General features: G+C 34.1%; 1 protein-coding gene and 1 long non-coding RNA gene across 4 annotated transcripts in view; one reads left to right on the plus strand and one right to left on the minus strand.

Moving 5' to 3' along the window:
* LOC145666783 (uncharacterized) overlaps nucleotides 1-11,086 on the minus strand; it is a 121,129-nt gene extending 110,043 nt beyond the window's left edge. Inside the window, exons 1-2 of the long non-coding RNA XR_014127816.1 lie at nucleotides 10,644-11,086; nucleotides 2,560-2,667 (exon numbers count right to left, since the gene is read on the minus strand). This is a non-coding gene — a long non-coding RNA (uncharacterized LOC145666783). The remainder of the gene's footprint in view (nucleotides 1-2,559; nucleotides 2,668-10,643) is intronic.
* The window catches only part of LOC145666780 (deoxycytidylate deaminase-like), a 62,377-nt gene extending 44,590 nt beyond the window's left edge, over nucleotides 1-17,787 (plus strand). For all 3 annotated transcript variants that reach the window (XM_081734336.1, XM_081734335.1, XM_081734334.1), the window contains exons 4-5: nucleotides 720-933; nucleotides 14,187-17,787. In XM_081734336.1, the coding sequence (XP_081590462.1) occupies nucleotides 720-933; nucleotides 14,187-14,298 (326 nt within the window). In that variant the 3' untranslated portion in view covers nucleotides 14,299-17,787. The remainder of the gene's footprint in view (nucleotides 1-719; nucleotides 934-14,186) is intronic.
* The last annotated feature ends 6,657 nt before the right edge of the window (nucleotides 17,788-24,444 follow it).

Below are 24,444 nucleotides of genomic sequence, written 5' to 3' on the forward strand. Positions count from 1 at the left end.
TGTATTGTTGTTGATATTTCGGTGGTAATCAGAGTGACTCAATAAATATTGCCTCTCCTCGTCTTTTTCCTGTAGTTTTAGTAGAACGAGAATACTATACGAATATAAGGTTTTAAACAGATTTAAAGGGAATTTTAAAAGATATTTAAATATTTTGCTATTGTATATAAGTTAGAAAAAGCCTGAAATTCGAAGATTCTTTTCCTTTTTAAAAATAAACTCAAATTTGATTAAGCACTGACGTCACGAAAACTTCTAGTGTAATTTAGGTCATAATGTGCTGATTTTAACGATATGAAACTCATGGTATGTAAATTGAGTTTTTTGGTCGAAATAGTCGATAGCTAGAAAAAGAAATTTTAATAGATTCATGATAGATATCCTTGTTGGGAAAAGACTTTTCTGTCTACTGTAATATAACGCAGAACCGGTAATAATTCCTGTCCGTTATGAAGAGGTTATTGAAACGTTTGGGGAAAAAAGGATTGTCCCTGTCCGTATCTTAGTGTCCGTAAAAGAGAGGGTTTTGTTCCGTAAGAGAACATATAGTTTTACCGGGACAAAAAAAATCTGTCCTTATTATGGAGGTGTCCGTTAAGGGAAGTTTCACTATAGTAAATAAATTTAGTAAATTTCTGAGTAACGATTAATAAATAGGCATTGGCAATCGAACAGATTTTAATTAGTTTCATAATTGCACTAATAACTTGTATTTTCAGTTTGTCATGCTGAAATGAATGCCATTCTGAACAAGAATTCCGCTGATGTGAAAGACTGTACGATATATGTTGCTCTGTTCCCGTGTAATGAATGTTCAAAAATGATTATCCAATCTGGCATCAAGGAAGTCGTCTATCTGTCAGATAAACATCGTGATAAAGTAGAGACGATTGCTGCAAAACGGATGTTGGATGCTGCTCGAGTGGAATATCGGTGAGTAATAAAAATAGTAATTTCATGGTGAATCGTGTAGAGGTGAACAGTTCAAACACTTATTTTCTATGTGTTAAAATACTTGCTCTATCGAGTAGTAATCACTACTTTCCATATAGAAATATTTCGTGTTGAAAGAGCTAAATGATTAAATAGGTCAAATATGAATTATTCTCTGCTCTTAAGTATCTGTCCCATTATTCCTGTCAATATTATTTGTGTCATTTGTGCTTAAGATTTAAGCTTTTGTATTTGCGCGTTACACTGATTAATCAATCTTTCGTAATTTGTAAAGAATATTGGCTCAGTGGCAGAGCGTTCACCTCTGGTGCTTGGGGTCCTGGTTCGATCCCAGCCTCCGCCAAGTGAACTGTGGTGGACAAACACATTCCACCATTTTCATTCATTACTCATCATCACCGTCTCCTTTAGCCTAACCGGCATAACCGTGGGACGTAAAACTATAAGATTTCATTTCATTTTTTGTAAAGAATATGGCTAACGCAAAGTATGGTGTGCTTGGCCCATATTCAGTGAGGTCCGAAGTTATTTAAATCGCTGAGTCCAGAGAAAATAATCATTCATTCTTTGCATAAATCATTAAATTGTGCTAATTCAGGTAATTTAATATCTAATTTTATGCGTGCTTTGTGTTACTGTATAGTATGTTTTGAATCAAATATTTGATTTTTTACTATTGAATCAAATTGATCATATGCTTATATATATATATATAGGGTGTTTCAAATCAACACCGACAACATTTGGGAGGTAATTCCTGGCACCAAGCTAAAACGAAAAGTATAGACCAACCTGGGTACACAAATGCTTCCTTTCGGAGTTATAGGCTGCCGGAAACATGAAAAAATTAACTTTAAAGGCCCATAGCTCCAATACTATGCGTACCGTTGTCGGGTCAAGACTTTATTTAGGAACTAATATGTGCCCTATCCATACATCCATGTTTCAGAATCCTGCGGTACTTCCGCAACAATTTTTATAGAGGTATTGGTGAGTACTTCAAATTATATGCCCGTAGCGGAACTGTCGTTGTCGCATCTGGCCACACCTGTAAACCTGACAAAAGCGTTGTAAACTATTGGCAGCAGCTGTGTTTGTTTATATATATATTTTCTTCCAAGATCGACATTGTGTTGGCAGAGGAATTTATGATTTTGTTTTGAAAATGCCTCACAGGCTACGAGAAAGTTCTATAGAGCCGGAACTTCTGAATACAGACACAGATAATGAAGAATATGGTTGTAGTGATGAAGAGGATAAAGAGTTAGAAGATACCATTTTGCAAGTTGAAAGTGATGTTGTCAGAAGTTAGCAGTGATGAGAGTTTTGATTGCTCGGCGAATAATGATAAGCTAGTGTCTAAAAGTGGTCTGGTTTATGTTAGTAGTGTTCCACGTATATCCAAAAGGAAACTACCAAATATTTTACGGGAGAAGCCAGGTTCATGAAATTCATGAAAAGCGAATCCCCTGAAGAAGCCTTCAAGAGATTCCTTTGTCCCGAAATTATGAAAGTGATCGTTGAACATTTCAACCAAGAAGTTCAAAGAAATAGTATTCAGTTCACGAACAAAAACGAACTGTATGGTTTTATTGGCTTACTTACCTAGTGTACAACAAAGACAATACACTCAGTCCCCACAGTTTGGAGTCCGAAATATTTGGTCGACCAATTTATGTTGGGTCAATGTCTCGAAAACGATTTTACGAACTTCTGAAAAATAAGCAGAGAAGAATGAAGAAAGACAGATAAATTTGCTCCTATACGTGAAGTGTTTCAACTTTATAACTGAAAATTCCCTAATTTTTACGTCCCTGGACCACACACAACAGTACACGAAATGCTTTCTTTATTTCGGGAACGGTGTCCTTTTAAAGTATTTATCAAGAATAACCCTGGAAAGTATAGAATTCTTATTCGTATGTTGTGTGATGCAGAAACCAGGTCTGTCGTTTCGATGCATGTGTATGCAAGGAAAGAGGAAACAGCCGTGTCAAAGAAGGTCCTGTCGGAGTAGTTAAGAAGGTAGTTGAACCTATCAATGAAACTGGTCTTAATGTCACTATAGATCGATATTATACATCAGTTGAGCTAGCAGAACAACTTAATGATAATTTCACGCTGACTCTCGTAGGCACTCGAAATCTGAATCGAAGACACATTCCTGAGGAGCTAAAGACTGTAATCAACAGAGCCATTCACTCGTCAAAATTTGGGTTTACTCATCCCAGTCCAATAAACCTCCTGTGACTTTATTGTTGTACATCTGTAATGATAAACCGAAAAGTAATCTGCTGTTACTATCTACTATGCACTATTGTGCGAAAGTTGAAAACACAGAGAAGCAAAAACCGGACACAAGCAAACACGGTAAAGCAAATACACTTGTATTACAATTCTACGAAATGAGGCGTAGATACAATAGATCAAATAGCTAGACTGTACATAGTGAAACGGGGGACTAAACGGTGGCCTCTGTGTTTTTTACGTTAACTGATATTGTTGATGTCAATGCATTCACGTTGTTTTCTCTGAGCAATCCAAACTTGAACGAAAAGAAATGTAACAAACTCAGTTTGTTTTTTCAAGAACTCGGCAAACAACTGTTAACCCCTATTGTTGAGAATCGTACTAATGATCTTCAGGGACTTCCACGCAGTGTATATTTGTCAATGGAGTTAATACTGGGCCGCAAACTGCAATAAACAATGCCAGCGCCAGAGGAGTCAAATACGAGAGAACGTTTCCATATTTGCTGCAGAGATGCCAGCGCAAAAAGAGTAAAATATCCAAGTATTTCGAAACCCAAACAAACTTGTTCTATGTGTAAAAACCACGTGTGTGAAAAACATTCTTAAAAAAATCCATTGTTTGTCACTATTGTTCAGATGCAGAATAACATTCGCCTGAGGAAAAATGTTTGCAGTTTTCCATATTTGTCTGCCATTAGATGAGCAACTTCAAAATGTGTTTGTAAATTAGAAATAATATTCAACCAAGAATACTGCAGCTTCCTCAATAGAAAAGGAAATATTCTTGTGTGCTCTGTGTACGAGTGCATATGTACATTTATGGATTAATAACGTCTATCTTTTATTACTCGTTTACCTTTCATTGTATATATAAATTACTTAATGGTTTTGAGGAGCCTTCCCCCCCCCCCTTGCAATGACCTGCTACCAAAAATAACTTGGGATTCTTAGAGTTAATGTGGTGTGTTGTCCACCAAGGATTCAGTAACATGGTCAGATATAACAGTATAAATTATATCAAACTAAAACTTTAAACAAGATATAATAAATTGTTTAAATTAGTTTTAACGTTCTATCTTTCATATATAAATGGAAGTTTTATGAACAAGTAAATGCTACGGTAGCTACGGAATCGCCATTATTATCACTCATTAATTTTTTGGGAAGAGAGAGATTTAGAAGCAATTACAAGGGTCGTTCAAGGTTGACCGGGATTTTCGTACGCAGATAATCGATGAATAGCCGGATCATGATGAAACTTGCGGGTGACGTAATGTATTCCTTCTCGAGTAACTAGCGTCCGGTATGACGTATTTGCCGCATGCGCAGCAGTTGCAGCGAACATGGCGGCAAGCAGTGTGTCTGTGGAGCAGCGGTGTGTAATCAAATTTCTTGTGAAGGAGAAAGTTAAACCAGCTGAGATTTTCAGAAGATTGCAAGCACAGTATGGTGAAGAAACTGTATCACGAACATGAGTGTACGAATAGTGTTAACAGTTTCGCGAAGGACGGGAGCTGGTGACAAATGAAGCGCATGGACACATTTGCCCGACTGCTGTCACACCAGTGAATACCACACATGTTGAGCAAATGATTCTTGAGAACCGGCGAGTAACAGTGCGAGATATTGCTGCCGAGGTGAATATCAGTGTCGGGAGTGTTGAGACAATCATTCACGACCACTTACGCTTCCGCAAAATCTGTGCAAGGTGGGTTACCCGCCAGCTGACATTTGATCAGAAGTGGACACGCATGACGGTCTGTGAACAGCTTCTGAATCGGGTTCGAGCTGAAGGTGATGAATTGTTGCAATCCCCCAGTGATTATCATTTGTTTGCACCCCTTAAAGACCATCTGTGAGGGAAAAAATTCACGACAGATGAATTCACGTCAGAACGATGTCCTCCAGTGGCTACGACAACAACCAAGTTCTTTCTACGCCAAATGAATCAGGGAGCCGCCACAACAATGGCAACGGTGCCTCGACGCGCACGGAGAATACTTTGGAAAGCTGACATAGTTTAGTGCTTCTTGTGTTATCTGTTTCCTCTGAAGAAATAAAAGTCCTAGGCAACCTTGAACGACCCTTGTAGCTGAAATTAATTCTTGGTTTCGATATGTAAATAATACATTTGTAGTTCGGTCATGTGGACAGGATACATTATTTGAATTTCAAAATCATATAAATATTATACATCCACAACATTAAATTAACAGTAGATACTGAATATGGAGAAAACCTATCGTTTCTAGATACTTAATTATGAAGAAAAGCTTGAAATAGTTAAGTCACAGCGTGTATAGAAAACCAATTCACACTGATCGTTGCTTAACTGATTCATATAATCATTCACCACAGAAAAGTGCAATACTACATATGTTGTTGCACATAGGGAAAATATCTGATTATCTTCAAGAAAAAATGTCATTTAAAATGCATTTTTCTACAAAATGAATATAGTGAAAGGGATATCAATAAATTAATAACAGAAAGGCGAAAACGTAACGTGAAAAAAAAAATCATAAAGAACTTCAAAAGAAGGAAAACATAAATTAGCATTCATACTCTTTATAAATAATAGCTCGAATAGAATAAATGTGGAATAAGAAAACAATGCACTTGCAAACCTTCACATATCAGACATTCTTTGCCCTGTAAAGGATCGAGAAAAGATTAGATATCCTTTGTATTTATTCAATCTCATGCAAATGTGGCTTCACATGCATCAAAGTGGATATGCAACTAAAACCAGGTATGATGATCATAAGAGATGTAACAGTTCAACTGGGTGAGAAAAGTATGGATTAGTACAACATGCACTGCAAGGAAAACAAAGAATTTTATTTGAGAGTACAACAGTTGTAAGCATAATCTCCTATGGATATTAAAGGTTAGAAAAGGCAATAGACACAAAGTTAAGTAATAACAACATGAATAGCTTTCAAATTGAGTGAGATTTGGAACATTGAATTAAAATAAACTGAATCAGTAGTTTTGAGAAGGTCATGAGTCAGAAAAGTAAAGTTATGAGAAAATCGAGGGAAAAAAAAAGACTAAATTTTGAAAATTCTGATAGATGTGAAATGACCTCTGTTTGAAAAAGTAGTTTTCTTGTCATTGTACAAAATTAACAACTTGTGAGCAATTGGTGTTTTAAAATAAATAAAATAAAACGTTGGACCAAAGCAAAATCGCTATTTTCTGACTTATGGCCTTTTCAGAACTACTTATTCATGTAATATTCTGAATTAATATCAAATTTAACATATAACAATATTGTAATTGTAACATATCTACATATATGGGCAGTAAATTGCCTTTGAAACGTCAGCCAAAACAAAGAAAACATGAATGGAACACCAAAAGTTTGATTTATTTAATTACATATACTTTTATAATGTGTGCTTAAATAGAAGAAATTTTTGACACCACTTTGTTGTCAATATGATAGTATTTACTCGTATGTAAAATATTGGCTCTCTGTTATATTTTGGAAATAAGTATTAAATATGTAATAGCTGTATTGTAATATGACTAAAGCATTTTGGTGAAGGGCGATTAATATTTTATTGGTTTTGACTTCAATATTTTGTAAACCTTGTTATATTAAATGCAAATAAAATTCAATTCCCAGTCTGGTGCTGTAGGTCATTCACACGTGCAAAGATATTCAGGAAGTATTATAATAATTAAAACTATGTCCAGTTAAAACATTCTTTTAAATAGGAAATATAAAATTATGTCATGTAGCAATGTATCAAGGAAATAATAACACTTCCTACTTCACGTTATGAAGTAATTCTAAAAATGTAATGGTAAGCGGAAGAAATGACGCTACCAAAACTAGGAAGAAAAGGTAGGTGGACTAAAAGAGTAGGGAACTCGAGAGAGTTTTGAAGTGACCATCTGACTAGAAGGATCGACATCTCAAAAATCTTCACTCGTCAAAGTCTGGGTGAGTACAATGCTGGTCACTAGTTGATATCACACTTTATTATTCGACCTTGTCACAAAATTCATTTATTTCTTATCCTTTCTTCAAAATCCATTATGACAGTTATTATAAATTTTAACGTAAGGCCGCAGCACCAGTTTTGAGTAATTTTCTGATCTGATATCTCTACCTTTATTTCTACAATTAAAACCATCCATCTTAACTAATTATTTTGCTCTACCTAAAATAAAATGGTTAAGTTTATTATAAGAATACTTGTCAAATTGCCCCCATGCTAATATGGTTATTAATACATTGAGTTATGTGTGGATAAAATTGTATATGTCAACGTCCGGATTTCGGTCTAATATGTTGGCATATGTTATGGTGGAATAAGCGCCGAATTTTGTGGCTAGCGCCCGTGTTAGAAACATGTTATAGGAGTGAACATAAATGATAGTGCAATTTTTCCGTTTAAAATATAGATATCGATTCCGAAGCCACACATATATGGGTAAGGAATCAAATCATGCAGAGAAAAATTACATTGGATATCAGATTTGTTATTATCCAGGATGGTGCTGATATATATGTTTGAATATGTGCATACTATTTCCTATAGAGAATTCTGTGGTAACTTACAACAAAGAAATATTACATATACATATAGATACGTTTTGCGTTTATGTTTGAGTTGTTTTTCATATGTCAGGCATTCTTAGGATATCGTATTGCAGTGCATTGTAACAGGAAATGCTTATGTAGACATTAGCGTGTGCGAAGGTTATCTTGAAAAACGAAGTTAGTTTAGTAAAGAAATCACGTTCAAGAATTAAATATTTATTGTTATAAAACTTATGAGCAGACGTAGGGTGAAATTAAGATCAGACATGGCGACCCATTCATCTCCCTCCCATAATGTTTCTCAATCTAATTCTCAGTCAGGAATACCCAACCAAAATTCACGACCTATTGTAAATGTGTATAGCAATGCCTTTCCTTTTCCTAAATATGATCCGAAAGAAATGACTATTCAGCAATTCTTTTCTGCATTTGACGATACTATAAAGCTAAACAAGCTTACGAAGCTTCAAAAGATGAAACCTTACGTACTTTTAGAGATGTGCTATCAAATAAATTAACTTTTCGAATTCTAAATTCTATCCATGCTAAAGAACTTATTGTTAATCATTCTTTACTCAAGTATAGTGTGTTTCAAGAAGACTTAAGTTTATTTTATGCTATTACGAAAATGCTTCTTTTAGAGTATAATCCCAACATTCATACGCTATCTGTTTTATTAGACATTCCATTAATCCTTCCACAAAACATAAATCCTTTATACCAAGTAACCAATTTGGGTTATTTATCACAAAATCGTATTGTGTCCTTCAAGCTTCCAGAACATGTATACTTATACCAAGATTCTCTTCATTTAATAGAAAAAGATCAGTGCCATTGGATTTCTTTCTTGTTTCTTTGCTATACTAATCAAATGTCGATCTTACCTAAAGCGAAATGTTTATCAAACTTATTGTTTCATAATTCTACAGAATTTTGTGAAATGCAAACCAGAGAAACAAATGCTAAATTTATTTTCAAGCATACTCCTTTGGGAATAATTCTCTCCACAAATGTAAATGGTCACCTAATTAAAAGGATACACGGAAAACCAGCCTATAGCAGTGTCAACGTCAATCATGAAAATGCTTCATTTTTCGTGTACGAAGATTTTGAGTCCATAACAATAGCCGATCAAATTCTTGATTCACGACGCACTTTAAATTTAACTCACAAAATTTTAATGCCTAACATCACTTATCCTCCATTTTCTCCTCATATGAATACTTTTTCGAATAAGTTGGAATCTTTAGCGCAGCAAATAGAAAATATAACTGTAAATGCCTACACTCCATCTTTACAAATTTCTAATGACCCAATGTCATTGCTATTAATAATATCTATTACAAGTGCTGTACTGTCACCTCTCATTATCATATTTTTATCTATAAAATTATTTAAAATTAATAGGGAGTTATCGAATATAAACACGAAATTACATTTACATAATGAAGAAACTTTAAGCGACTTTAAGCACGTGCAAACGAATAGTGTATGAAATGTTTCCTTATACGAAAAATATTATTGCAACATGATGATAGAAACCTAGGTTATATATATTACTGAAGTAATCAAATAATAGTCATAACATGATTTGCAAAGCAAATCCAAAGACAGACTATTATTTTCTTTGAAAGAAAAAATTCCAGTTTTGAATATCAATTTCTTGCAAAGTGAGACAAAGACATCAAACTGGACAACAACAACAACAACAACAACAACAACAACAAAAAAAAAAAGTGGTACACAAAAAGGTATTCGCAAAGCGAATTTTTGGAAGTGTGTATGCGCATATGAAACAAATATATATTGTGTCTTATGTAATTATAAATCTATTCATAAAACTCCCATACTAAAATTATATAGTATTTTCTTCTGTTTTCCTTTATAGGCAAATAATCAACATGAACTTCGCCATATTCTATATAATTATATTCACTATCATTTCTATTTTAATTTTCCTTATGTTAGCCATATTTATTTACTTTCAATGCAGAAAATCTTCAGAAAATGTAAATCAACAGCCACAGCAGAAAATTAGTTCCATTCAAATCCCATCTTTACCTCAACTAGACCCTATATATGATGATATCTACTACGAAAATGAGCAAAATCAAAACATTCCTAATTTCTCTTCAGATAATATTTCTCTGCGCGTTCATAGTTTAAATTACATAGTTACTTATTTCAACTATACTTCAAATATTTCTCCTTAAGTCGAATTTGTGTCGTGTCAATCAGACCAGCATGCATGTACTCTAAGACATCCCACAGTTTTTGTATTTACAAATCACCAACCATTGACTTTAAAGAATATATTCAAGACGGTTATGTCGACATACCATCTGCTAATAAATAATCATCTCTACATCAAGACGATATTAACTACTTAATTAAACCAATATACTTTTCATGGACACTAAAATTTCAACAAGTACAACGGAAGAGGACACATCTGGATTCCTGCCATATCCACTGGAAATAGGACGAACCAGAAAATACTCGTCTGAACCCCCCCTCCCTAGTGTTATTTTCCCTCCCCCAAATCTATATATGAAAGTGAACAGTGTTAAGTGATTATGTGTGAAATAATGTCGTATCAATAGTGAAAATGTTATATATATATAATTATGTAAAATAGTGTGGTGATTTTAGTGCATATTTAATTTTTAGTAAAAAGAAAAGTGAGAGTGAATTCACGAATAATTTTGGTGATGGATATAATTATGATTATCTTCATGTTACTTATATACATATATTCACAATCATTTAGTGTAGTGCAGTTGCGAACATCAGTGAAAAATTCACATAACATACAATCAGTGTATATAAAAAAAACGAGTGAATTTTTGTTTTATATAATGATATAAAGACATACTTACCAGTATATCAGCGAATAAATCTTGAAAACAAATACAATTCACTCCATCACAGAACACAAACAATGTAAAACTGACCTATATTCTGTTTTGCTGTGTGGAGATTTTTCTTTACATGTGACATTGCAAGGACGCATGCATATTCTTGTGACTGTATTACTGACCTTGTAATATGCAAACGTAATCATAACGACTTATTTTCTATGGTTGATATGATTATCTTGGACTAAGCAGTGTTTTATAACTCATTCATTTCAGCTTGCTACAAACTGATTTTTATTTTAACAAAATGTCTTACACATATATTCAATTTATTTAGGGTTTTGGTGTTACCTTGATTTTTAAATATTTATATCGACAGGAGATGCCGAATATCCAAGCGGGGAGGAATGTACTAAAGCATTTTGGTGAAGGGCGATTAATATTTTATTGGTTTTGACTTCAATATTTTGTAAACCTTGTTATATTAAATGCAAATAAAATTCAATTCCCAGTCTGGTGCTGTAGGTCATTCACACGTGCAAAGATATTCAGGAAGTATTATAATAATTAAAACTATGTCCAGTTAAAACATTCTTTTAAATAGGAAATATAAAATTATGTCATGTAGCAATGTATCAAGGAAATAATAACACTTCCTACTTCACGTTATGAAGTAATTCTAAAAATGTAATGGTAAGCGGAAGAAATGACGCTACCAAAACTAGGAAGAAAAGGTAGGTGGACTAAAAGAGTAGGGAACTCGAGAGAGTTTTGAAGTGACCATCTGACTAGAAGGATCGACATCTCAAAAATCTTCACTCGTCAAAGTCTGGGTGAGTACAATGCTGGTCACTAGTTGATATCACACTTTATTATTCGACCTTGTCACAAAATTCATTTATTTCTTATCCTTTCTTCAAACTCCATTATGACAGTTATTATAAATTTTAACGTAAGGCCGCAGCACCAGTTTTGGGTAATTTTCTGATCTGATATCTCTACCTTTATTTCTACAATTAAAACCATCCATCTTAACTAATTATTTTGCTCTACCTAAAATAAAATGGTTAAGTTTATTATAAGAATACTTGTCAAATTGCCCCCATGCTAATATGGTTATTAATACATTGAGTTATGTGTGGATAAAATTGTATATGTCAACGTCCGGATTTCGGTCCAATATGTTGGCATATGTTAGTATGACTGTCTAATACTGGTTACAATTTGTTTGATTCATGACTCTCAATATTGAGATCCTAGATTCGTTAAAGTATGAGTAATTTGGTTCACTTGCTAAGAAAGGTTTGAGAAACGGGAATACGAAGGAAGGCATGTATCATTTGTTATTAGTGAAACTGATATAATGAAATTCAATGTGGATTGGATACGTTTCAAAGAAAAGATTTACATGTCCTACGATCATTAAGAACACCACAGTCTTCATTACTGAAGGAAAACGAGATTCGTCGTTTGGTGTGTACACATATAGAGGAGATCTTCGCATGAGAGAAATGTTCTTGATGCTCTGTAAGAATGATAAAAGAAAGTGGCACAATAATTAAGTAGCTATTAGTTGATTCAACAGAAAATACATCGTTCTGTTACGCACGATTACTCCAAAGATACAAAAGAGGTTGTTTTCTTGAGTTAAAATATTACCTGACGAAAAATAAATAACATTGAGCAATTCTTTGAACTGAAAGTAATGGATAGGGCCAAACAACTCGTAGAAGAGATATCAGAACCCACTAACGTGACATTTTTGTGTATTTGTTGGAAGAAGTTCATCAAGACCAATACAAAATAGCCAAATAACCACAGATGTATTTTTTTTTTTTTTTTTTTTTTCTTTGAAAGCTAATGACTGAACTAAAATTGCGCTCTCTCTGGCTCACAGGCCGTGCTGTTCCAAAGTTGTCTCACAAAAAGACAATGAATGCTACACGAAACATTGCGAATATCATCATCCCAAAGTTGCAGATATCGACTGCTGAAATGTCCTTTATTAGTTAGTTTGATGTTTAATGTTCCTTTCAGCATAGCCACGAGTGAGCTTCAAGTGTAATGTAGAAAATACAAACGTCGATTGCGGACCAGTGGAACTGTTGTCGCATGAGTCTCGGTTCTCTGTCCACAGTGACGTATACCATATGTAAATTTGTCATACATGTGACACTGGTACAATCCAAAGAATATTATTGAAAGGGTTCGGGACAATGAAATTGTTGCTATACAGAAGGGTTTTACACCGGTTCGTATGTTTGCCGGCGATATTCTATTTGACAAGATATAGCGGGTGTGATTGTGCAAAATGTTCGTCTATTCATCAGTGCTGTGAAGCCCGAATTTCTTGTTTTGGAAGAAAAAGTGTGCTGAAAACAGCGGACGACTGCAGGTGATCTTGATACAAGAGATTGTATTTCGGCATATACAATATATATAAAATATTGCCGTTTACAATTGCATCTTTTGCGAACGTATTGCAACACTGATGAGCAATGTTATGAACTTATTAATGCAAGCATGCTAATGAAATTAATAACTAAACTGTTTCGTATTTTAAATGATTATCGTGAACGTAATGAGAGCAAACATGAATACATTTGTATATTGTTCGAAAAAAATTACTAATTTGCAGGTAGTATAGTGGAATTACAATTTAAATAAAATCAAACGAATGAAATATATAAATTTTCCAATACCAATATCTTTATTAAATTATTGACATGTCAAATTTGAATTGAAAACTTATTTTTAAGACATCATTGTTTTGCTACTGTCTAGAATTTATAATTACTGTTACTTAAGGAGAACACCCGAATAGCTGTGACATTAGGCATCTTGCTAAAGTGAATTATAAATATTACAGTTGAGCAAGAGTTTAAAATTTACAATATACGAACCATTCACAATCTTTGAAAAGTAGCAGCTAGCCACCAGAATTTTCAACTGGCAAAGATCTGAAGTAGCGTCCAGAGCTAGAGTAAAAATATTATTTAGATCTTTTTATTATCTGAAGCACTGTTTATACATTATTGTGCATGTTATTTATTGTGGGTGAAATGGTAGTATACAGCACTGCATGTAGGCCTTTTTTAATTATAGCTAGCTGTCCTCCATTAAAATAGAAAAACTTTTGTTTTATACACTATTGCTGAAAAGAGAATTTTCTTGAGTATGAATATTAAAAAATAATATAATTAAGCGTTTTTTTTATTATAAAAATATAAGTTTATAGCAAGTCATTGTACAACATGCATTTCTATCAGAGGATGTCAAATAAAATATTGAGCTTTGTGTACAACTTTGCACTTGTACTGGTACAACATACGTTTTTTAATACCGTCCTGTTTAAAGGTTTCCCATCGTTGGTGTTTCATTTGCAGTTACTGCTTTCATTCTTCTACATTTTTAAATTTATGCTGTTGCTATTATCTAATGAACTTTCTAAGATACCATGATTCTTAGTTTGTAAGTATATCTGTAGTATTCTATAATATTTACTCATAACTCACTCATTTCTTTAGGTTTGATCCCCTGATTATTTTTTTTCTTCTTTTTCAGGCAATATGTGCCAAAGCAGAAAGAGATAGTAATTGATTTTTCAGAAATAAATTGGAATGATATGAGACAAACTCCAGCCTCGCCTTCGAAGACTAGTCCTAAAAATTCATAAAAGAAAGATTTGGAAACCTCAGTTGTGCAGCAGAGTTATTGCGAAATACTAATTGTTCATCGTTCCCAAAGTTTAATGGTGCATCTTATCTGATAGATTAGTACAATAGTTTGTAATACTGACGTATATTGCAAGTTTTAAGTACAAGTGACTTCGAATAGCTCTTCATGACATTAGCTATTAAAGATTACGTTAAGTATAAAAAGACATCAAATTAAACAAATTATTTCATCTTCTGTTAAAGTAAAACTGTTGTTGTAACTCCGTCCGATGACAGCAAGTAATGTCTTGTGTTGGATTTTATCACTGATAGCAGGTAGGGGGGGAAACAAACAGCTAAAGGAAGGAAAGAAAGAAATAGAAAATTGAGCCGTGAAATTCTGACCTGGACTTGGATTTGTCATCCGAAGCAGAGCGCAATGAATGTGATACTAAACTCTTTACCATTCCTCTGATTGCGTTGGACTGCTTTTTATTTCCCCAGCAGACGTTTAGTGGTTCGTTCGAAAAATTATGATAGTGGACAGTAGCCTATCTATCTGTTTCCATGGATAGATGTAGTATGAATACTTACGGCAAGTCTTTTAAAATTGTAATAATCATTTCCGTAAGTTTGCTGCATAAATTAGAGTAGAAAAGTGATTTATTTTTTGGACTATTAGTTTTCTACTGCAGGTGTTTTGAAAAAGGGGATTTTTATTTTTAAAATGATTACTATCTGCAAACGTCCATACATGTTCGTTATTCCTGTTCTTTTTTTCCAGTGAAAATGCTTGTACGAAATTGATCATCGGTCAGTGGCGGCTCTTGAGGGTAGTTACATCTGTTAAAGAATAAACTTGTATCGCTTCCAACTAAGGAACTTACCAAAGTTCTAATTCTTGTATGTACAAAACTTAGTATATAGAGCACCTTCGTGACTATACGGTTAGCATACGTGCCTTTGTCGCGGAGACCCAGGTTCGATTTCCGGTAGGAGCACATGTAGTTCGATTCCATGTTAACCTCCAGCTCCACGTCTCATACAGCCTCGCTGCTGAAAGTCGAACTCCAGTCAATCAGTAATTAGTACAGAGATAAGTTTTCCTTAGTTTGTAGCAATAAAAACTTAATATTTATCGATATGACTTTCCTCTACAGCCGCCATTGATCACCTTAAACAGCAAAGAAAGGTTAGTAGATATACAAATAAAGTTAAAGAATTATAGAGTTAATTGTTAATGGAAATGCATTCCATATTGTTCCTATGACACGTTTTGTTATAAATTGGTACCTAAACATTTTAAAAGTTACTTAAGAAACTTGTTGCTTTTAGTTGTAATTTAAGTAAAACCAAAAGTTTGAGCTCTTAATCATTAATACAATGCTGTGTTCGCACTCCTAAATTTAAATCTTTCAGACCAAAAACTCATTCGTATTCGTTGATATTCTCGTCTTGTAAAAAGGTAGGATCGGTGACAAGAAGTTAAATAATAGATATGAATGGCTTGAGTTGTATTGATGTAAATACTTCTCTTCTTACAGACGTGTTATTGAAATTACTAAGGCAAATAAGTTATTAAGATAAACAAATTATTTTAATCTTTATTATTTCATACATAACCGGCACTTTATTAGCAGGGATGGGTAGAAGAAGTTTCTTAAGTGTGTTTTATAACCAAGTTAACTTGGCTGTGGCAGGAGTTCAAGACAGAAAATACTCTATTGATTTTGATTGTACTTATTTCAAAGCACAATGTTAAAATGTAAGATACTGAATGTATACGAATGTATATTGTAAATAGAAATTTTGTTAGAAGTATTAAACGCACTAGTCATATCGTGTCTTTAAATTCATATGTAGAGTTTCGGAAAATTTTACTAAATTTCAAACTAAAAAGAGTGAAGTAAACATGGTTGATAATATTTTTCTTGAGGCATTACTGGCTGGGAAAATGTATGAAACTTTTAATAAATTATAACTTCAAAACAAACCTTGTTAAACATTGAACAAACGTTTTTCAAAGTGTCTATAAATTTTATTCCCTAGATGCACTAGAGGGCATGAGTTAAAGGATGTTCTACGAAGTACTTGTATCAAATCATACTTTCATATATATGACTGTACGTATGGCGCTTAAACTCCTCCAAAATTTGAAATACGTTGCATACAAAGGGATGCTACATTCAAACTCAATGACTTCACGTCTATAATTCTTAAATCGTGGAGATTCATTAATGTGTTACAGTTTATCTATAAAGAACCCATTAGGAAATTTCAGACCGTGTGCAGAGGGAAAATGAAGTCCCTGCTTTGGTGCTGGCTTCACGAACTACACCCACTATGTTGTGAACCATCAAGAAAACTGCCATTATAGATGCACTAAAAAAGCCTTGACATTTGAGTAGGGGAAACGCCACTGCGAGCTGTCACAGATCTTCTCTTGCTGGCTTCTCTATAGAATTAAATAATTTCTTGCTACTCTCCTCTCCATTTAACTCACGTAACAGCTTATTTTATGATATATTTTAATTTTTCTCCTGTCATCAATTTAATGATCATGTCTAGGCTTTATTGATCCATAAAAGGTATGAATTTGGAAAAAGTGTTAGGAATATGAGAACACGAGCCACATAGACAACGTAAGGAAAAAGGATAAATTTCGGTCAGTTCGGAAGATAAGTCTTCGTGTGTATGACAACTTTCTTTTATAGAAGAGCAAATTAGTTTACGAAAAACTTTACAGAGATGACTTGATACAAATATAAAAATAGTTAATATTTCGGCTATTAGACTCTTCGAGATGCCTATGATTACATAATTTCGAATAGTTTTTATATTTTTTAAGTCATAAAATGAATAAGTTAGATAGTACAACTTTTGGAAGGAAGTAGATGCTTATTTTCTTTTGAACACGACTGCACATTTGTTTGTTTTCAAGTTATAATTTTTTAAGACGTCTCCAAAGATATTTTTGGTTTCTGCTGTTGTTTTATTTGGAATACTCTACGAAAATTTGTCATGTTACATAAATCATAATGTGTTTTATAAAAGTATTAGTTTTTTTTCGTTTGTTAGTGCCTTTTCATTTTCTGTAAACTGTGAATTGTGTTAATTTGTTAATTGTGTTAATTTTACATGCTCCGTATGTTTTGGATATATTGAAAGATTGTTATGTAGGCTATGAATTCGTGACTCCTGGACATTTTACTTAAAATAAATTATTATTTTTAGTATCGTTCATATTTTTTTTGGGGGGGGGAGGGGAGGAAAAGGAGGTAATATATCCTTCAATATAATTTTAAAACTTTTAAATTTTGATTCACCATAAGTGCAATGTACATGCCACTGCCATTTGCTGTATTGGGGTGAGTAGATGTAGATATTTTGTACATGGTGTCGCGAAGTTTTTGATGTAGGAATTCCAGAATGAATATATTTTGCAATACTCCTGATATAATTTATAATCTCTCTGTTACTTTCTGTGAATAAATGAAATACGAAATCTAGACATGCATTTGATTTTATTTACTTTTAGTATATTTAAATTTGTCGTCATTTATGAGTTACATCAAAAATATATCCAAAAAAAAGTGAGAATTCGTTTTCAAATTACGGTTATTTATATGAGTTTGCAAACTATGGAAATAAAATCAATTGAAATGTAAATATAAATGTACAATAATGTTCAGAAAGAGCACATTTCATGAAGTTTGTTAGTTTTGAAGGAAAGACGTTTTTCGATTTTGTGTGGAACGAATAAGGCCTCCCTTTTCTAAAGAAACGTCCATGGAAAGAATTCTTTGGTTTTGAAGTTTTCAAATTGAATAGAAACTCAATTAAAATAAAAGTGAAAATTGCGACTGGGCTGGATGGGTTTATCGTTCCAATTTTCTCGCTATCCAGTCCTCCAATTCAACTCACCGTTAAAGTTGGTTTTCTGCATTTAGATCACATGAACTGTACCACAACTTATGTGCTTGTGTGACAAATTATCTTGGAGTATCTACGACTATTGGATTTGATATATGTATTAGAAAAGAGAGCCAAGTTTGGTCTATTTACAGTCTGTTCGCACTTTTTTGGTCTTTGAATTCCATTAAATCTACACAATACCATTGATGTATCCATCCAAGTTAAAATAAAGAGAGTTTAGCGAAGGAAAATAAAACTCACGGGACGGGTTGGTTCATAAAGGTATAGGGGAAAATGAATTAGTGAAGAGAGAAAATTTTATATATTTCGAAAATATTATTAATGCTAAATATAAGGATAAAAAATAATGATAGAATAAAATAGATATATGAGAAATGGAGAGTATTTTGTGTGGGCTTGTGACAGAAGTTTAAGGTCCAGAGATGCAGATCGCGAGTAGGATATACTGTGTATATATATATATATATATATATATATATATATATATATATATAATTAAATGTAGAAGTCTAGAGAAAGGATCTTGAGAATACACAAAAATTTGTTTAAAAGTTTCTTTTGTTTCAGATAGAAACCGGATGTGAGAACTTTTGGTGTATCGCATATTTTATGTACTGAAAGAGAAAGTAGTTTCTCCAACATAGAAAATGAGATATAAATTAGATTGGAAAAATGGCAGTTACCAGAGTGGTGAATTTCTGGTGAGAGTTTGGAAGATATAAGGCCGGGCGCATATTGATCAGAGAAGGGCTAACCAAGCCAAGGCAAGAGAGAATGCGGAGAGAGAGGGGCCTGAGTCCAGTGACTGTGTGCCTAAGCCACAACGTTCAAGAAGCCTTTATCTAACATGTGCTCGAATGAATATGCGATACGATGCTGAACCTTGGCTCAGCTCTCCTATTCTGTCTGGTCAATATACGGCTGATCTAAGACATCAAAGATAGACAAGTTTACAACTGAGATTTCGGCATTCTTCGGTGAAACAAGTTTTCTCCTACAAGTTCTCGTGATGGTATGTAAATGTTGCAGATCATTCAGTAAACAATTTTGAGTCCGGTAATTCGTGAATGTTGAAGTTCAGTGTCCCTTTTCTGTAAAGACGCTATATGAGACGTAGTCCTACAGTTTAAGGTAGAATCCAAATTACTGTAATGTGTTCAAATTTCGATGACTTTCAACGTCAATCGTACCCGTGCACCAAAGTCGAGCGTGCTAGCCACTAGATAGTGACAAGGACTGAGTCATTTAGGGAATTAATTTACTTTCCAATTTCACTTAAGATTGCTGGATATGAGGTAGGGAGGATGCTATTGAACGAGGAAAATCGAAATGGACAGTTTTATCGTGGCCGGGGTTCCGTGCAAAATTAGATGATAAAGTTATGGTGAGGCCTAATGAGGGTATATAGAGGCAGTTTTGAAGGGACGATGATTTGGAACAATTACAATTTCGTATACCGTGAGAAAACCTGGAGTGAGCCATGAATTTCATTATCAAACCTAGAAAGTTACAGAATTTTGAAATTAATAGAGTAAACTAATCAGAAGAAAATAAAATTCGTTTTGAGTCGCAGAACTGTGCTTGGAATTCTAATTTACCTGGAACTATGAAATTTAAACGCTGGAAGAAAGGGAGGGGTGGGGCGCGCATTGGGTCCGCACCGGGCGTTTTTATTTTCATTGTGTGGTCAGTAAAGGTTAATTTTTGACTCGACTGCAAGAAGAATTCTCATGGAATGACAAATGAAATAGTTGCACTTCGTTGCAACAAAAAGTACTCAGCCTTTCAAGCTGAAATTTAGTACACAGATGGAGATTTAAGAAGTGCAGGTCTAGGACGTTACTGAAGTTAAAAAGGTGGTTAGTAAATTGCAAAAAACTATTTAATATATATATATGTGTGTGTATGTTCAAGCATAACTGTGGAACGCCTAGAGCAAATTCTCAAACTTAATACGCATATGACATACAATCTGGAAACAAATACATTGAGAGTAAACACCTCTAGATTACGGGAAGAGGGTGGTATGTAAAATAATTAAACGCAAACCATATTAGTGACAAATCCGTAGTTTTCGGAGTAGCTGAGATGAATAATGACTCTCAATATCAAGTTCATTCCCACCCACATGGTAGTGAAAAATGAAATGTCTAAAATGACCGACATTAGTATCGAATCCATAGTTTTCGGGGTCACTAAACTGATTAGTGACAGTTGAGATGACATTTCAGCCCAAGTTTAAGAAAAAAAAATGGATATTGTAGCTGACCCAGGTTGACTTCCCGAACTACACTGGTCCTCGACTCTCTAATAACTCTGTAGTTATCTAACTAAAACGTGGGTCAAAGATGTTAAAACTTTCTCTCGACGATAGTTATCGAGTATTTGTGCCTACCCTCAACCGAGTGAGTTATTTTGGAGATGTAATAGTTGAAGCACGATAGACACTCTCTTTATCATCCATATAATAACGCCACCTTGCATTGATTGGTTGTCCGGGTCTGTACTAGCAAGAAAAACATGATATAAGAAGTTAGTACAGAAAAATGTAAAGATTGATTACAAAAAAAAAAAAAAAAAAAATCTGCTTGAAGTATCGAAGAAAAGCATATAAGTTCAGAAAAACTAGATACAGGAACTAACTCATTGTGAGAGCATTTTCAACTTTGCGAGGAAAAGTGGGGTATCATGTAAGAAGCATAGATTACAGAAGAAACTGGCTAATTAGGAAAAAGAAAATATTGAATTAAAGTTACACTGAAGAATGCAAAATAATGTGTAGAAAGTTGAACTGCAAATTAAGAAAGGAAATCGACAAAGACGGGGAAATCCATAATAGAAGTACGGATGACAAGAGGAAGGATACAGATATTTGAATAATGTATATGAAGATAAGTCAATGGAAATAGAAAGGTAGAAGGAAAAACTGCTACAATAATACAGAAATTAAGGATAGAAATTAGTTTTCAACGAATGAAATGCAGCATATCATCATCAAAACTATACATTAAATTGTATGACAAAAATAATATACTAAGAATTTGAAAGAAATTGCGGTACTAGCGGACCTAATTCAAAAATATGTAGCGAAATGAAAAATGAAATGATAGGTAATATGTTTAATGTGTTTTTAAGAATATAGTAGAGGAAACGAAATATCCAGAAATTGTAATCAAGTGACGGGAGAGTTGTTATAAGACTTCTTACAGAGAATTGAGATTTCACTAGCTAAGAAATAATATATAATATGAGAACTGTAGAACTATCCCGGGGCAATTGCATAAGAACACAGTAATAATTCACAGATCTGACACAAGTTGGTATATAATGCGTTGGTAGGTGCTACTATTCCCAAAATGGCACCCATTGCACATGAACATGTTACAGTCCTCCTCTTATAGAACGTGTAACTATCTCAAGTGATCATACAACTGTTGGGACACGTAGCCGATCACATGGTGCAATCTATATCTTGAGAGAGCAACGTTTTCGGAGCTGGCTGGTGGTCGGGCGCCGTCCCATCATACCCCACACGTGCTCGATAGGGCTTAGATCTGGAGATCTAATAGGCTATTTAGAAGTGGTATACACACTGGGTTCACCTTGCGGTGTGGGGTTGCATGATATGCTGCTGGAAGGTATTCCAGAAAGTGTCCAGTCGAAGGACGGGATTAACATGAATGCAGAACATACTAATCATACACCCTTGAATGAAGATTAGAGATTAGCTGGATATATAATTTATTGTCCCCTCTCTTATCAAATACCAGTGGGTCTCTATATAACAAATGAGAACACTGGATTTTCCCTCTCACTTGCAAGTTTATATGTGCGCGCAGAACTATTTCTGTGTATAACACAGAAACCACTCTCATCGCTGAATATCACTACCATCCATTCTCCTAGCTGCTTCAGTCTCTTCTAGTACCACGGAAAACGTTTTTGGCGATGCTCAGGTATCAGCAGTAATCTTGCAAAAGAAACACAGGGTGGTAGGTTAATCTTCAAAGATCGATTGTTTAGTATCCGTGCTCTTACTGTTTGTAGTGTTCGGGGAACCATACTGACTCCGATTGCACTGGCGGTCGTTGCCCTGTCAGTTAGGGTTGCTCAATGATCCTTGTTTTCACCAGCACTTCTGTATCAATGAATCACGCGTCATGACACGCGAGCGGCTATTCAACCGAACGTCCATCCGACCTCTCGCTGTCTCATTATATGGCTACGCTCGAAGACTCGTAATTGTTCAATAAATGTTCGCTGGGGTCGTCCAGAGAATGATCTACACTTATCCACATCGTCTGATCGTCCAATAGCCTTAATACTATTAGTAGTATGCCCTTTATAAGCACTATGATCAGCCTTCGATTTACGGTGGCCAGGAATTTCAAATTAAAATCAATATACGCTATACAAACACACATTCTATGTGTAATTTTCGTCCGAATCGAGCGATATATTGAATATTGAGTTATCTAAAGTGATTTTTCACCAATGTCTTAGTTTAATGTCACATGCAGTAAAAATGTAGTTTCGAATATGAGAGATTATATGGATGAAGATGTAAGGAAGTTGAAGAGTTATGATTTGGAAGGAGACATCACAAAGATGCACTTCATTAAATAAAGTAGATGAAAGTTTTGCAAACTAGCCTTCGTTCATTTGGAGAAGGCTTTTAACTGCTTAAACTGGGTAATATGAAAGATGCTTGGAATGAAATGAAAGTTCAGACTCGGAAGAAACTTACATATGAACCATTAAAATTTGGAAAGAAATGATACAGGATATTGAAGTTGTAATAGATATTCGACAAAAAAAAATTTACCATTCAATGACATTATTTACTATCTACAAGAATAGCTCAGAAATTTGATTAAGAAACAGGTTAATTTAAATGGAAGTAGAAGGACTAGTATATTTGATTTTTAGATGATATAGCTGCCGTTGCGGAATCTGAATCGAAAATTTACATGATGTCAGAAGAAAGAAAAACTTAAAATAATTTGAAATTAAAATAAATATGAAAAATATCAAAGCAATGATGGCTAGGATGATTAAGGCTGTGAGAATTATAGAAGTCTGAGGAAAGAAGAAAAATATTACGTGAAGACAAAGAGCTTAGCTGAAGACCATGGAGCATGGAAGCTTCTCAGCTGCGGTAAGTGGCCTTCCAATAATGGCAGAATACATATGATGATGATGATGATGGAGATGAGCAAAGAAGGTGCATAGTTTTCAATTGTTATCTATTATTATTAACGAAGGAATGAAACATAAACGATAAATAATAATAAAACAACGTGAGAAATGATCAAATACGTTTGTGGTGACCATGATGAGAAACACATAATAGAAGTCACTAGATTAAAAGTTACAAAAAGGAGTTAACGCTGAGTATTGCATCGTACGGAGCAGAAACATTGACATTACGACAAGATGACAAGAAGAGTTGTATGAAACTCTGCTGAGTAGAATGGAAAAAAAATAGCTAGAATGATAAACCAATAAGAAGCATTAGGAATAATAAGGATGAAAGATAATAATTGGAAATAATGTTATTACATAGTTAGAGAAGAAATCGTACTTCGAGGACGTAGAAGAAGGTATGATGGAAGGAACACATGAAATTAATAGATAATATGGTAAATTCCTACATCAAGACCAAGTTCCCCAAGGATCATAGTATATGCAAACTTCTAAACATGCGGAAAGTGACCTACCAATAATGGAGGAAATTGATGATGAGTTGTATTTGGTGATACAGAAACCTGATCCCTCTAGCTTAAGGAGCTTCCCATTTACTTCACAGCTTTTACGCGAATTTATTTGGGGTGTAAAAACATTCTTTGTTCTAGTCGTCCCCCTTAACTTTTATATACCAGAGACGCCCACGGTGTTACAGTGTATTATTTCACTATATACAGGATGTGAGAAGAAAGAAAGAAAGCACTGATCACACATGAGTTAGAAAATTATTGAAATTAACTGAAAATATCAAATCTGGAACAATTGAAGGAAATAAGTGTGTAAATCTATGTCTCCATTCGTACACCTACTAAAACTTCGCATCATTCTTGTATCTCTTTCCTTCTTCGCAGATGATGATCTTGCGTACCAAACTGAACATGAATTGAAATTGAAGCCTGTTAAAAAATTCGAACCCGTGTCGCCTGGGTAGAAATCCAAAGCAGTAACAATTTACCTATGTCGATCACTTACTTAATGTTGCA

This window comes from Thermobia domestica, chromosome 12, assembly GCF_964235325.1.
Source record: "Thermobia domestica chromosome 12, izTheDome1.hap1.1, whole genome shotgun sequence".
Taxonomy (NCBI): Eukaryota; Metazoa; Arthropoda; class Insecta; order Zygentoma; family Lepismatidae; genus Thermobia; species Thermobia domestica.